A 15323-nucleotide genomic window follows, 5' to 3' on the forward strand; every position below is an offset into this window, starting at 1 on the left:
AACAAATCTTTCATAACTGAACTCAAAACTATTTTGTGAAATCCTCCCTGACCTCCTTTTACTTTTTTCCATCATCGATTACACTATACTATTGTTATTTAACAGACTATTAACATGCTCAAGAATAGAAGCTATTATATATGTATTTTTATAGCCCCCTCTGTTCTTTCTTACCATCCCATCATTTAACACAGAACCAGGTTAAATAATGAATTCTAAATATCTGTTGATTGAAGGAGAAAATAAAAGGTTTTCTATATATACTATATATGTATATATTACCCAGGCTATCAATCTTCTTTAACCTCTAATAACTGTCAATATGCACAATCAAAAATGGTTTCCTCCCTTGTCTTACATTAGGATGGGCAAGAACAGCTAAAGAAAACATCCCCATTATACTCTATTTCAACTTCCTAAAACAGATCAGTATTGGGCAGAGAAAATGGGTTAAATGAGGCAAGTTCACAGGATGACCAACCACTTTTTAAATCACATTTTGCCTTCGTTCATCATAAGAACAAAGACAATTTCCTGAGACAAAACCTGTTCCTCAAGACATACCCCTAAAACATCTAACACTATCCATCTGCTAATGCTGAAATTAACTTCCCTGGTGGCTCAGACAGTAAAGCGTATGCCTGCAACGCAGGAGACCCTAGTTCAATCCCTGGGTCAGGAAGATCCCCTGGAAAAGGAAATGGTAACCCACTCTAGTACTCTTACCTGGAAAATTCCATGGAACGAGGAGCCTGGTAGGCTACAGTCCATGGCGTCGTAAAGAGTCGGACACAACTGAGCAACTTCACTATCAATGCTGAAATTACCTCCACTTCACCACTGAGTCCCATTTTTGGGCTCTTTGAGCCCAGTTTTCCAACTGAGAAGACAGTGGTCATAACAAGAGCTAATACCCACATTACTTGCTAGCACTGATGTAAGTGTCTTAAGGCATTAACTTTTAATCTTCATCATAGCCCAATAAAGTAGATGTTATTATCTTTATTTTATGATAAAGAAACTAAAGTATAGGGAAGATCAACATTCAGGTAACTTTCAGTTATAGATCAACTTGAAGTAGACAGCTATTAACTGCAAGAGTTCAAATTCAAATCGAGACAATTTGATTTCAGAGACCACAATAATCATTATTTACAGCCAATTCCCAACGTGTATTAAATATTTGTGAACACACAAGCAAATTATATACTATTTCCTACTGATCAAACTGGAGCTTATTACAATTTCTTTGAAAGCAGGAGTGATTACATTAAAGTAGGTTTTCATCCTGAAGGTGGCACACAAGTTACCTGGAGCCGAAGGTCAGACATTTGTCTTAATAGATCCTCGAAGAGTTCTCTGTCATCTTCTGGTAATTCAGATGACAAGACGACCCCCACAAAGCATCCCGATGCTTGTAACATCGTATCAGGAAACATGTAGGCACCTACAGTACATTTAAGAACTGGAGACCTATCAGGAACTAGAGGATACAACCAGTCACAAACCTGAAAGGATTAATTAAAAACAAATCAATTAACAAAGTTTTCACTGAGGTTTTAAATATTGTTTGATTAGCAAATACACACTTTAAGGTTTGAAATGCATTTTATAAGGTTTTGTAGAACCATCAGCATCAACAAACCCCCAATAAAAATCAATCATTTGCTAGCCTGATTCCCCTGCAAAACACAGGAACTGTGCTAAAAATCTTACTGCTCCTCTAATTTAACAGTCTTAAAACCAGTGCCCTGAAATAGCCCACTGTTAACCGATAATGAGTCTAGCTTTAAAGAAATAATAGTCAAAGTAAATTAAGCTTTTCTTTATTATTAAACATCTCTGTGGAAATTAAATAAAATCAAACTGTTTCTAAGTACTCCACATGTATTTACTGATTTAATCCTCAAAACAATTCCATGAAGTTGGTTAGTGTCACTTTAACCACAAAAAAAATGAGGCACTGAGAGGTTAATTAAGTTGCTCAGAGTCAACAACCAAAAAGTGAAGCTAGGGTTTAAACACATGCTATCTGCCACTGGAGAAGCTAAACAATTATTTTAATTAGAACCACAGTTGTTTGTTTGTTTGTTTTTACTAAGTCCAACCTGATCTGATAGAGCAAGAATATTAAGTTACATTTATGGATTTACTATCTTATTTTGAAGTTAAACCAAAAGCTGCCCGGCAACATCATACGGGGAGGTCAGATTATCAACTAAGACTTAAACTCACCTCCTGGAGATCTAAATTCAGAAGAAATTAAGTTTAAATCAGAATATCCAAATGTATTAATTTCCATTATTCTTTCAGTGACCAGAATATAATTTTTCCCCTCACCAAGACATTTTCTAATATTAAGAAACTTGGAAGAACAATTGATTATCATCAAATATTGTGTGATGTATATGAGTCAAAGAGATGAAAGGTTTCATATAAACAATGGAAAATTCTGGTGTACTATCACATCTCTGACCAACAGAATACAAATATGTAGAGATCAAGCATGCAAGTCTGACTCTTTCCTAGAAAAGTGCTTAACAAACATTTTCAAATTCTTATTTTAGTGGATTATCTTTGTTTTAGTCATTTTAAAAGCCACTCTCCAGCTTTCATCAAAATCAAACTTCAGACAAGTTGCAATAACACTGATGGCTGTGTTTTCCCAAGTATGATATATAACCATCTGTAGTATGTGAAATGACTTCAAGTAATATACAGACTATTTAAATTTGAGTAGCAACATATTTCAGTATTGAAATATGTAGGGAAAAATACAACTTCTTTTCCTCAATTTCACAGTTGTTATTGCTTAGGATAAAGTTAAAAAAATAGACATTTAAAAAAATATGAATAACAGGTGGTGGATTTAACAACAACAAAAAATTGTAATGGTTACACTTAAATGATGAAAGTTAGGGAAAGGTTTCTTTTACTGTGTCATTATTTCTCTAAGATAAACTACATTCTGGTCACCTTAACTGAAATGGAGTATCCTCAAATCTTCTCAAATAAAATTTATAGACCTTTTTCAGGGCAGAGTATTATAGATTGGTGAGCTCACCCACCACTGCTGACTTCTCCCAGTTTCACTTTCACAGAGCAACTTCATATCCAAGTTCCATATGAATTGACTACAAATCTGACAGGTTTAAAAAGTATATTAAAACTAAATTCAATAAAAAAATAGTTTTTAGAAGCCACATAATTCTAGTCTGCCAACTTTAAATTAATTTCTAATTTCCTAAATAAAGCAATAGTGATTTTTAAGAACAAAAAATTCAGTAAACACATGGCAACTCTCTTTTAGGACACTGTTATAAATAATTGAACACATGTAAATGCGAGTCCCTTAAAAAGACTCAAATTTTGGGTACAATTTTACTTTTTTATTTAAGACTCAAAATAGGAGCTACTAGAAAAACAGAATTAAAAGCACAGAACAAATTTTTACTAAAGGACAAGTCATTTTAATGGTTGAGCTCATGTAATCAATAGAATGTTTCAAATTTTCATTCCCTGAACCTCCAGTAGCCCAGGACCCAAAGGTTTTTAAAATTCCACTCTTACAATGCCATTTTATTATCAGTTCAGCAGAAAATATTTTATCTTTTATCAGACTCCTCAGAATCAATAAGCCTACTCTTTTCAACCTTAAGGCTTCTTTTTAAAAAATAACTTATGATTCACTATTCTTCCTGTCCACTAATGAAATCTTTCTTCCAACAATGCTCCCAGATATCTCCTTCATACACTCCTAGTAAATCTCCAACTATGTGTAAACAACCTTCGTGTGAACTTTATAAAGTAAAAGCTGCATAAGAATTGAAAATATATTAAGAAAGAAAAAAAATGTAGATAACTAGTACTGTAGCTAAACCACATCACCTGGACTTTTAAAAGCACCTGCCTACCTGCCTTCTCAAATAGTCATCTCCCTGCCATGCAGATCCTTTTGTTATATCCAATGAATACTGAATCTGTACTTCCAGAAACCCATCTCCCCATACTAAAACAGATTGATACTGGACCATCGCCTTCAGAATACCTCAGGAATTTCACCTTCAGAATACCTCAGGAATTCCATAAGTGTCCTAACCTCCACCTTTATTTAGCAACAGTCTTTGCTCTTGGACCAAGTGTATCCTGGTAAATGTATATACTTGGAAAGTTAGAATTGCTTCTCAGATAATCATCATCACAGTCTCTACTTGTAGACCATGGTTTCTTAATCTTGGCATGACTGGCATTTTCAGTTATTTTTTTTAACTGATAAGAGCTATCCTGTTTAATGTTTAGCAGTATGCCTGGCCTCTACCCACTATATATCCCAGGAGCAACAGCACACACCCCAGTCCCAGCTGTGACAACCAAAAATGTCCCCACTACTGTCAAAATACCCCAGGGTGTGTGGAGACGGCAGGGGTGGTTCCTACTAGTTGAGAACCACTGTTCTGGACACCAGGCTGCATCTAGCCCAGTCTGGCCCCTCAGTGGGGGCCTGACAACATTTGTGGAAATTTAAAGTTACACATTCACACAAGAGTTACACAAATCCCTTTTTGAAATTAAAGTTATTAGGTTTCTTCTTCAGATAAAAAACTAAAAGGATGAATATTCCAATCTCCTTTAGGTCCTGTCATCACAAATTTAATACTAAAACAAGACTTTATATCTAAAGAAAAAGAAATGTTGTCAAATACAAACGTAGATGCTGAAGGCACATAAATTTCATGAATTTAAAAAGGAACTAGAAATTATAGTAACCTTTTTGCATTCACTGTCTTGGACACATCATAAATATTATCAAATAAAAGTAATATGTTCTACACATATTTCAAATTTGTTTATCTCTTTCTCTGGCTTACCTGGAGAAATCCAGGAGGACGATTTAGAAAGGTATCAAGAGAATTATCCAAGAACCTCACGATTCGAAGGTACCCAGGATATGAAGGTGCACTAACCTCCCCTGCGGGATTTACAAAGAAAATTTGTACTCCGTTTGGTATCAAAATCAACTCATCTGCATCCACCCCTAAGGTCTCAAGAGGAGGTGGCTGAGAGTGATTCCTATAGAAGTTCTCCCCGACTGACGAGAACTCCCCAGATTCTGTTCCATAGGACACAGTGTAGTGACCCTCAGCAGCCTGGGGAGTGTAAGCAGGAGGTGCTTCGGACGGATGACTCTGACACGGCAAGGACAAAGTAGTAGGTGAACTACTTGCTTCTGCACTTGCAGTTGAAGTGCCGCCATTTACTTCACTGTGCTGAGGAAGTGAACTAAAGCTCTGAGGCTCTGGTGACTTTTCAGACATGTCTTTAGGTGGAAATTCTGGATACAACTTGGGCACCTCCTGAAGATCATTCCGTAGAGAAGTGGCAAGACCCTTCTCTAGAATTTCCAACCTGGTACGTACATTCTGTAGCGTTTCTTTCATTTTCTGTTGCATCTGCCTAGCAGACTCCCACTCAGGACCTGTGTACTCAGGATCCGTTGATGAAATGCTGATTCCTCTAAGCAGGTGTCCTATTCCTTGCTTATAGTAGTTCTTTGCTTCTTCCTTTTGACCTAATTCATCTGTATTCAGTCCTTTATTAACAAATACAAAGGCTTTCTTGTATGCTTCCTTGATGATCTTAATTTCAATAGGTTCTCCATCTTGGGGTTCTTGTTCCATTTCTGCAAAACAGGAAATATATTTTTAATTACCTTATTTAGATATTTGTTTACTTATTTAGTATCAATTCCTCCCACCTGAATATACTTCAGAGGACTGGAGCCTTGCTTGTCTTTGTTTACTGATGTATTTCCTAAGCCTATTTAGATGTGACATACAGGAAACACTCAATATGTATTTGTTGAATGGATAAATATTGCTCTTGCTTCTATCTTTTTAATTAAAAATTTAAGAGAATAAGCCAGAATATAGCTACTGAATAATTTTCTTGTTCCAGTTTCTTATAAGAAAGAAAAGTTTCCTATATCTTTTAGGTTGGAACAAAAGAGTCTCATTCTAAAACTCATTATACTTCTGGATTACAGCAGCTAATTAAAAATGAAGTTGAATCACATACTGGAGAGGACAGAAATGGGGGGGGGGTGTACCTGAATGAAGCTTTAAAGTTACCTTACTTTCATTTAAAGGTGGCAGGTTTCTCACATGCAGTTAGCCCTCTTCTCTCCCCAAACTCCATTAAAGTGACTCACAAGATTATTTAAAAAGCATAACCATTCCTTTCAATGAGAAAGAGGCATGAACGGATACTTCCCAAATGGCCATGTGAAAAGGCATTCAACACGTGATTCCTTCATGGAAATGAAACTAAAACCCAGCTGACTACAGCTGACCCTTGAACAGTATGGATCCACCTATACATAGATTATTTTCAATAAATACAGTACTGTATTTTCATTTTATGGCTCTTTAATTAAGTGTGGGGAAAAGTTTGTGTTTGATTGGAGTCATCACAACATGTGGAATCAAAAGAAAGAGGGTCTGTGTCTTGATTCAATCCAAAGTGTTTCAGTTTTCTGCCCTTGTTATTTATCAATTCCTTTATGTCTGAGGCAGAGACAGTAATACAGAGATTTATAACTATGTGGTGATTGGCACCTCTAATCCCATTGTTCAAGGTCAACTATATATACTTATCAGGTGGCTAAAATTGAATACTGGCAAATGTTAGAGAAGATGGAAACTGGAACTGTCATATACTTTGCTAGTGTGAGTGAAAAATGGTACAGCCACTATGGAAGTCTGGCATTTCTAAGGTACATTCACCCACTCTATGATCCAGCAATTCCACTTAGAGGTATATAACCAAGAGAAATGAATGAATATACACACCAAAAATATGTACAATAATATTCAGAGCAGCTTTATTCACAAAAGCCAAAATCTCGAAACAATCCAAATGCCCACCCACAGGAGAAGGGATAAACAGTGGCATGTTCATATTATGCAGTAATACACAGGATTTTTTTTTAATTGATGCCCGCAATGCGGATGATTCACCAAGTCTTTGGACAAAAGAAGCTACACACAAAAGATTTCATACTGAGACTACTATCCTGTATGATTTTGAGGAACAGGCAAAACTAGTCTTTGATGACAGAAACAAAAACAATGATTACAGGTGCTGGTATAGACTTGAAAGGGACACAAGGGGATGACCTTATAGCATACGGAAATGCTCTCTATCTGGATCTGAGTGGTGATTACATGGGTGCAGGCATATATTAAAAATCTGTAAACTTAAGATTAATGCACTATATTTCACCTTATTATATCCATTAATAAAACAAATAATGGACCCAAAACTCACAAAAAGGGAGGGCGGAGGGAGTCAACAGTGCTTCGTTTCTGAAAGAGGCAGCAGATACCGCAACTCAGAAAACAGATCTGAGAAAGCGGAGGCCTACATTGTCAATCAGGAAACCAGAAAGGCAGCCCCACATATATTTCATGGTAGAACCTCCAAAAGGCACAGGAACTGATGAGATTCAGTCCTCCTTTGGGAGAGAGAGTAAGGACTGAATAAGGGATGGAGTCAAAGCTAATTTACAAAGTAGACCCTCAGATCTCTCCTAACCAAGCCCAAGAACACTATTTCTCTCCAGCCTGGAAAGAAGACTGGGTGCTTTAATTCAAAAGAGCATAAAAGAAAATACCTAATGTGTTCTTAAGTTTTCAGAAGAGATCTATATTAACTGTGAGAGGACTCAGGGTTTAATCAGCAATAAGTACATGGTAAACTAAGGAAATAAAAATCAAGACAATTATTAACCCCAAGGAAAACAAGATGCTGAGTTAGAAAGAAAAGTAATCAGTGTACTGCATGTTTCAATTTTGATTAATATCATAATAATATAAATAATGAATCCTGATACAAGCTAAATTATAATACAACCATCTTGAGAAGATGGGAAGATGAATGGATAGAAAGTTTATGTGCCTGTGGTACAGCATGGGAGACCTAAAATTTCATCTTTCCTACTAGAAAGTTAATGGACAATGCCTAACACTGAAAAATAAAGTAACAATATAAGCATCCTATTTATTATAGATTCAGACAGAAAGACCAGAAGTGGTAAGAAAACGGATACAAGCTTTGGGAGTAAGGGATGAGACCAGGGTGGTGGGATCTCTGATTTTCACTGCAAGCCTTATAAAAATATTTAATTCTTTCTATGTGCAGGATAAAAACAATTAGTAATTTTTAAAAATAAACTAAAGCTTTAGAGCAGCACTGTCTAACACAATTATAAATGTTAACTACATATGTAATTTAAAAATTTCTAATAGCCACATTAAAAAGTAAAAAACTTCAGTGATAGCATTTTATTTATCCAAAAACATCCGAAATATTATTTCACCATGTACCCAATATAAAAATTATTAATGAGATAGTTTTCCTTATTTTTGGCATTAAGTCTTCAAAACCTAGTGTGTATTTTATGCTTGAGGCATATCTCAATTTCAACTACCTTCATTTCAAGCCCTCAATACCCAGATGTGCCTACTACAGACACTGTGGTTTTATTTTCCTGTGATCTCAGTAAAAATTATAATGATAGGATAATTTAAAGGACTTAAGGCTCTTTTAGCAACCATCTGCACTATAAAGGCATCACCAAACTAGCCTAACTATACTTTCTAACCTGAAAAATAAACCACTGGTCAGTCACATACAGGGACTTCACGGTAGTTGAGAGAGTGTGTGTGTGTGTACATTTATACATATCTGTCCCCAATTTAGAAAACATCACATACAATCGAGTATCATCAGAGATCTCACTTGTCCCACCTTGAATCCCCTATGAAAACGGACAACCCCACATTGGAATCTGTCTTTAGAACAGAATGCCAGTAGAATGCTTTCTTTCCTCAGACATCATGGGATAGAAATTCTGCATTCCACCCTCCTTAAGATAAAAGCAGGCTTAGAGTTCAGAAAGCAAGACAGCAGAGGTTTACACAGGCTATGGCAAGCTGACCCAGGAATTTAACCAGCACTCTTTTTAAGTTTGTTCAAATGACTTACTTGAACACGGTCTTGAACAACACTGTGACTTGGAATTTTTTGCTCTGTGCTATAGGATAGCACATGTTCTTCCCTGATAGCTCAACTGGTAAAAAAAAATCCACCTGCAATGCAGGAGACCCCAGTTTGATTCCTGGGTCGGGAAGATCCCTTGGAGAAGGGACAGGCTACCCACTCCAGTATTCTTGGGCTTCCCTTGGGCTCAGCTGGTAAAGAATCCGCCTGCAATGCAGGAGACCTGGGTTCAATCCCTGGGTTGGGAAGATCCCCTGGAGAAGGGAAGGTTACCCACTCCAGTATTCCTGCCTGGAGAATTCCATGGACTGTAGTCCATGGGGTTGCCAAGAGTCAGACAGGACTGAGCGACTTTCACTTACACAGGACACCATGACTACCAAGGACGCCATTTACAGAGCTTTTAATGTGTGCTGGAGACCAAGCTAGATGTTCATTTCATTCAGTCCTTACAAACAACTCTTGAGACATTGTTACTGTTACCAGTACTTTGCAGGAGGAAGAAAAATGAGGCTTGAAGGCCTTAACTGCTTTAGATCACATGTTTCTGAAAGACCTTGGAGCTAAGAATTACTTTCATATTTTTAAAAGATTATAAAAACAAGGATATGCAACAGAGATTATATGTGGCCCACAAGCCTAAAACATCTTACCATCTACTGAAAAGAGTTTACTAACCCATTGCCTTAGATTACAGAATTAGATAGTCTGATTCCAAAACGAATCCTCTAAATCAGGGTTTCTCAATCTCAGTTTGATTCACATTTTGGGCTGGAAAATTCTTTGTTATGGGAGGCTGTCCTGATCACTGCTAAGTCACTTCAGTCGTGTCCGACTCTGTGCGACCCCAGAGACGGCAGCCCATCAGGCTCCCCTGTCCCTGGGATTCTCCAGGCAAGAACACTGAAGTGGGTTGCCATTTCCTTCTCCAATGCATATAAGTGAAAAGTGAAAGGGAAGTCGCTCAGTCGTGTCCAACCCTAAGCGACCCCATGGACACTAAGGAGCCCACCAGGCTCCTCCATCCATGGGATTTTCCAGGCAAGAGTACTGGAGTGGGGTGCCATTGCCTTCTCCGGTCCTGATCACTGGAGGATGTTTATCCCCACTCTGATCTCTATCTACTAGGTGCCAGAAGCAGCGACCCCCTCTACCCACCACATGACGATCAAAAATGTCTCCACGGTGGCTCCGTGGTAAAGAATCTGCCTGCCAACGCAAGAGACACAGGTTTGATCCCTGATCTGGGAAGATCCCACTTGAGGCGAAGCAACTGAGCCTATGCTCTAGAGCCTGGGAACCGCAACTACTGAAGCCCAAGTGCCCTAGAGCCCATGTTCTGCAACAAGAGAAGTCACAACAGGAACTAGAGAAGAGCCCGCAAGGCAACAAGGACCCTGCACAGCCAAACATTTAAAAAATAAATAAGTAAAATTATTTTTTTTTTAAATCTCCAGGCATTGCCAAAACGTACCCTGGCTGCAAAATCATCCCCTGTTGACAACCACAGCTCAAATGGTCTTTAAATGAGGGACTGTGTACCGAGGGGAACATGAAGATTTGTCAAGGAACATGTAACAACAACATATACAATTTTAAGAAAAAGGCTTTCAGATCCCTTCTCACTAAAACTGACCTATGGGCAACAGACCTGCAGTTTAGCTATCATGCTATTGCTTTTCCTCTTTCAAGCTCCTTTCACAATCTTCCCAGTTTGCAAAACTTTACCAAATATACCACACTCTCGTTTCTATTTTTACTATGGTGTATTTCCCAGCATGGAAAGGCAGAATTCATGGTAGAATGAAACAGCCCCAAAGTCACAGGTGTTGATTTCAATTTTAGGCATGACTCCCAACTATTCATCTCCTTAAGATATAAATTTCCACTAAAATTCCATTTTTATATTGAATTATCCTTTATCAAAATCCATCAGGTATTATGCTGTTCTATTACTACTTGTAATAATTCAATCCAGAAGAAAAGAAACTCCTAGAGCTATAGTCAAAGAAAAATTTTGAAACTTAGTTTCAACTTACACAAGTATTTTTATTAAAGACATGTATGACAGAGAATAAAAAGCTTTTGAATATAAATAAATTACATTAAAAGAATACTCAGGAGTGAGTAAAAGTAGAAATGGATAAAATCAAAGTACAATTTCCAAGAAAAAGGAACCATGTAAAATAGCATATATTTTAAAAACTGAGGGTGATGTATATAAAAGTGTAATATTATACCCCATGAGATACAGTTAAGAGTGATGAACCAATTTTATATTAAAATGTATCTATACTATGTGGGATACTGCATCCTTTCCAACCACCTGAGAGTATAATGCAAAACATTATAAACCAATTAAACCTATGCAAGCGGAATTGTTTTACACAAATTATTTTGGGGGTTCACAAGTAAATTAAAAACACAGTTCTAAATCCACTCACTATGATATTATATTGCAAACATGAGACACACATGGTCTGTGACACTTAGAAGCACCGTAATTTACTACCTTTTATTAAGCTCTCTGGATATGCTCGGCACTGTTATATGCTCCATTTACTCCTCATATCCTTGGAGGGTTGTTCTGATTTAGAAAATGTTTAACAAATACTCAGCAGCTTGCTCAAGAACTAGTCAATGAGGTGGTAAATGGAAAAGATAGATTCAAAGAGTCAGGCTCAATAGTATTTGTCAAGAAAATGACCTAACTACAAAGTTAAACCTCCCGCTATATGAACAAGTAGTGAGCAGAGTGAAGGAGGTGTGAAGGGTAACTGAAGTGTTTCAGTTACTTAGACTTCAGGCTCAAGTCTTAAAGGGTAGATAGCATTTGAAGACAGAAAGCATGCACGATAAAGGAACCCTCGGTAGAAGCAGTATTACCTTGCAAACATCTTTATTTAAAACTTATTTCACAGAAGGAGCTGAAAGATTTCCTAAATGTGTCACTGGAGGAAGGGGGTGGGGGCTATTCACAGGGAAGACAGGTGTGTGCGCGCACGTCCATTTGTGCGTGGGGGGGAGGGGGGGTTCCATGGGTCAGCTGCTGCTGTCGTCTTCACTTTGAAGAGGAAAAAATATATATATATGGCAGTAGAACAGCCTGGAGATCTAGCAGATGAAATGTACTTGGTAATCTCATCACAGAAAGAAGAAACTTTCTACTAAAATATTACATTTTTATTTTGTGGTTGTTACGGGATTTGCTTTTTCTCAGTACTCTCTGAGAAGGTGCATTTCACAGAAAAAAGGACTATACGATGGTGACTTAAAAACAAAGAAGTCTCTCCTACTCCTAACCATAGTCAAGTGCTTATAAAGTGTCTTGAAAAGATAAAAACTATTATTACATGACTTCGCACTTTAATTTTTAAAGTTGAAAACAGAAGTCTTTGAAACGTCAATCTGAAGTATCAAATAAAACAATACCTACACCACTACATTCATTTTCAATCACAAATCAAAACCTGGCTCCAGATACCAATGGCGCATTTAACCTATTTTTTAAACGTTCTAATAAAAGTAAAATGCATTTATTTCATGTAACAGTGTGTGTGTGTGTGTGTGTGTGTGTGTGCGCGCGCGCGCGCGCACGCGCAAGCACAAGCACACTTTAAAAAAAACACTAGGAGCAAAGAAGTTCAATTCTGAACCAACCACTTTGTCTTTATTAGTTCAATCTCATAAACACTTGGGAGAAAGCAATGGCACCCCACTCCAGTACTCTTGCCTGGAAAATCCCACGGATGGAGGAGCCTGGTGGGCTGCAGTCCATGGTGTTGCGAAGAGTCGGACTCGACTGAGCGACTTCCCTTTCACTTTTCACTTTCATGCATTGGAGAAGGAAATGGCAACCCACTCCAGTGTTCTTGCCTGGAGAATCCCAGAGACTGGGGAGCCTGATGGGCTGCCGTCTATGGGGTCGCACAGAGTCGGACACGACTGAAGCGACTTAGCAGCAGCAGCATAAACACTAAAAGTAGTAACAATCATGCTAACAATCAATATCACAAGAAGTCTTTAATAATATAACCATTCATCTCCCCGGAGAAGTCAATGGCACCCCACTCCAGTACTCTTGCCTGGAAAATCCCATGGACGCAGGAGCCTGGTGGGCTGCCGTCCATGGTGTTGCGAAGAGTCGGACTCGACTGAGCGACTTCACTTTCACTTTTCACTTTCACGCATTGGAGAAGGAAATGGCAACCCACTCCAGTATTCTTGCCTGGAGAATCCCAGGGACGGGGGAGCCTGGTGGGCTGCAGTCTATGGGGTCGCACAGAGTCGGACACGACTGAAGCGACTTAGCAGCAGCGGCAGTAGCAGCAGCATTCATCTCCCTAGAAAGCCCTTTACAAAATAAAACCAAGCAAACAAACAAAAGGAGCAGGAACTTTTCCCAAATATCTATCTGTAACTGCCTCTGTAGCAACTCACCCTATTTTGGCTTGCTAGAGGAACTATATATAGTGACATTTCACAAAGCCTCACAGGTAAGAGACAGCGCAGGAGAGAAGAGCTTCTTATTCCAAATACGTTTCACATAAAGTCACCAACTTAAGTCTGCTAATGTAAAAGAGAGCGAAACAAAAAGTACCTCCACTTATAATGGCAGGGGGGCCTTCTCATATTACTTTTGCGTTCGGAAATTTCAAAGAAAATTGTTGAATTCCTAAACATTTTGAGGCCACGCATTTCAGAGGCAACAACAATGAAGACAAGCTCATTAAATTACCATGCAATAAAGCAAATCTCGAGCATCCTCAAGAAACAGAGTAAACCAATTCATTTACAATTAAGAGAGTGGCGAACTGGGCCAACCCTACAGTAACGCAATAATGCCTCGTCACGAAACTGCGCATTCCAAGAGCAACTTTCTCCAGGCAGAGAAATTAAGTCGGAGGGATCTTCTGCAGTGCGCAGTCCCCCCCCCCACCCCCCCGCCCCCGCCAAAACACGAACAACTGTTTTCGAAGGAGTAAAATCATGAGCTACCCACCCCCATGTGGCTGACTTTCTATAAAGAAAGGTTTCGGAACTTTCACTAAGCTGTAAGCGCCGGGTGAGGGTGAATAATCGGTAAACAGCGGGGCTGGGGAGGCCAGAATGGTCCATAGATGCTTCGGGAAGACCGCCACCCGAGGGGGGCAGGCGGCGCCCTCCAACCCAACAGTAAACAGGGAGGGGGCGTAGCGAGCTCGAAGGTTCCGCAGATACACGAGGTGAGGGTTAACTAAGAACTTCGCAAACGAATCCCTCCCGAAACCGCTCCCTTCCACGAAAGTTCCATCTCTGAGACCTGGATGGGAGCCCGAGGCCTTCTCGGCCCTTCCCACCCGGCCAGCGCGCCGCGGGCCCGGGGCGCCGACGCCACCCGCCAGCCCTGGGTGGGTGGGGTCCGCGCAGGGGCGACTCCTTCCCTCCCTCCGGCCGCCGCCCCACCTGTGCCTGCCAGACCGCCCGGCCCTTCGGTCGCAGCGCAGAGTCCGCTCCCTCAGACGCGGTGCCGCCGCTGCCGCCGCCGCCGGCCCCCAGAGTTCCGCGCGGACTGACCCGCGGGTCCCGGAGCCCCGCACGCCGGGGCTGACAAAGCCTGAGGAGGCGCGCGCTTCGGAGCGCGCCACGTCACGCGCCACGTCACGCGCCCGCGCAGCCCCGCCCGCCAGCGCGGCTCCCGCGTGACCCGAGCGCGCGGCTCCCGCAGCTCGGTCCTCACGTGACGCCCACGCGGGCCCGCTGCGTCGCGGACTCGTCCCCCGCCCTCCCAGCCTCAGTTTTGTCCGCTCAGACCTTCTAAATGGCCTCTGCGGCGAAGTCAGTCCACTTGGAATGTCTGAGTCACCATAAAACTCTAGAGGGAGTAAAAGATAAAGGCCCGAAGGCCAGGGAAGAACCACTTGAGCCAGCGACTCAGCGCGGACTCCCCAACTAGGGTCTCCCGGCCACGTCGACGGTCCGGCGCTTGCGCAGTCTCTTACTCTCTTGCGGACCCCAGGCCGCGGGAGGGAGTGGTCCAGAGCTGTGGGCGTTGAGGCTTGATGGTTAGGGGCAGCCGTGTGTGCTAAAAGTTTGTAGAAACAGCACGGTAAAAAAAAAAATTAAGTTCCTGACTGCTAAGGTTAAATAGCAAATGTGCTGATTCCATTTATGATTATGGAAAGTCAAAAGGAAAATCAAAGTAAACATACGCTTCTTTAAATGTTCTTTAAAGTTAATAAGATAGTTTCGGTGCGTGGACAGGGAATGTTGCCTGATTTTCC

At 40.2% G+C, this 15323-nt stretch overlaps 1 protein-coding gene across 2 annotated transcripts in view; it reads right to left on the bottom strand.

Annotated features, from left to right (window-relative positions):
• The window catches only part of SPART (spartin), a 31821-nt gene extending 16829 nt beyond the window's left edge, over positions 1–14992 (bottom strand). The window contains exons 1-3 of one of the 2 annotated variants that reach the window (XM_006057532.4): positions 14854–14992; positions 4869–5680; positions 1311–1508 (exon numbers count right to left, since the gene is read on the bottom strand). In XM_006057532.4, coding sequence (XP_006057594.2) covers positions 1311–1508; positions 4869–5678 — 1008 coding nt within the window. In that variant the 5' untranslated portion in view covers positions 5679–5680; positions 14854–14992. Of the gene's footprint in view, positions 1–1310; positions 1509–4868; positions 5681–14505; positions 14695–14853 lie in introns of those variants that run through there. The other variant, XM_006057531.4, reaches the window with a different exon arrangement.
• Positions 14993–15323: the final 331 nt, after the last annotated feature.

The sequence above is a fragment of the Bubalus bubalis genome, chromosome 13 (genome assembly GCF_019923935.1).
Source record: "Bubalus bubalis isolate 160015118507 breed Murrah chromosome 13, NDDB_SH_1, whole genome shotgun sequence".
Taxonomy (NCBI): Eukaryota; Metazoa; Chordata; class Mammalia; order Artiodactyla; family Bovidae; genus Bubalus; species Bubalus bubalis.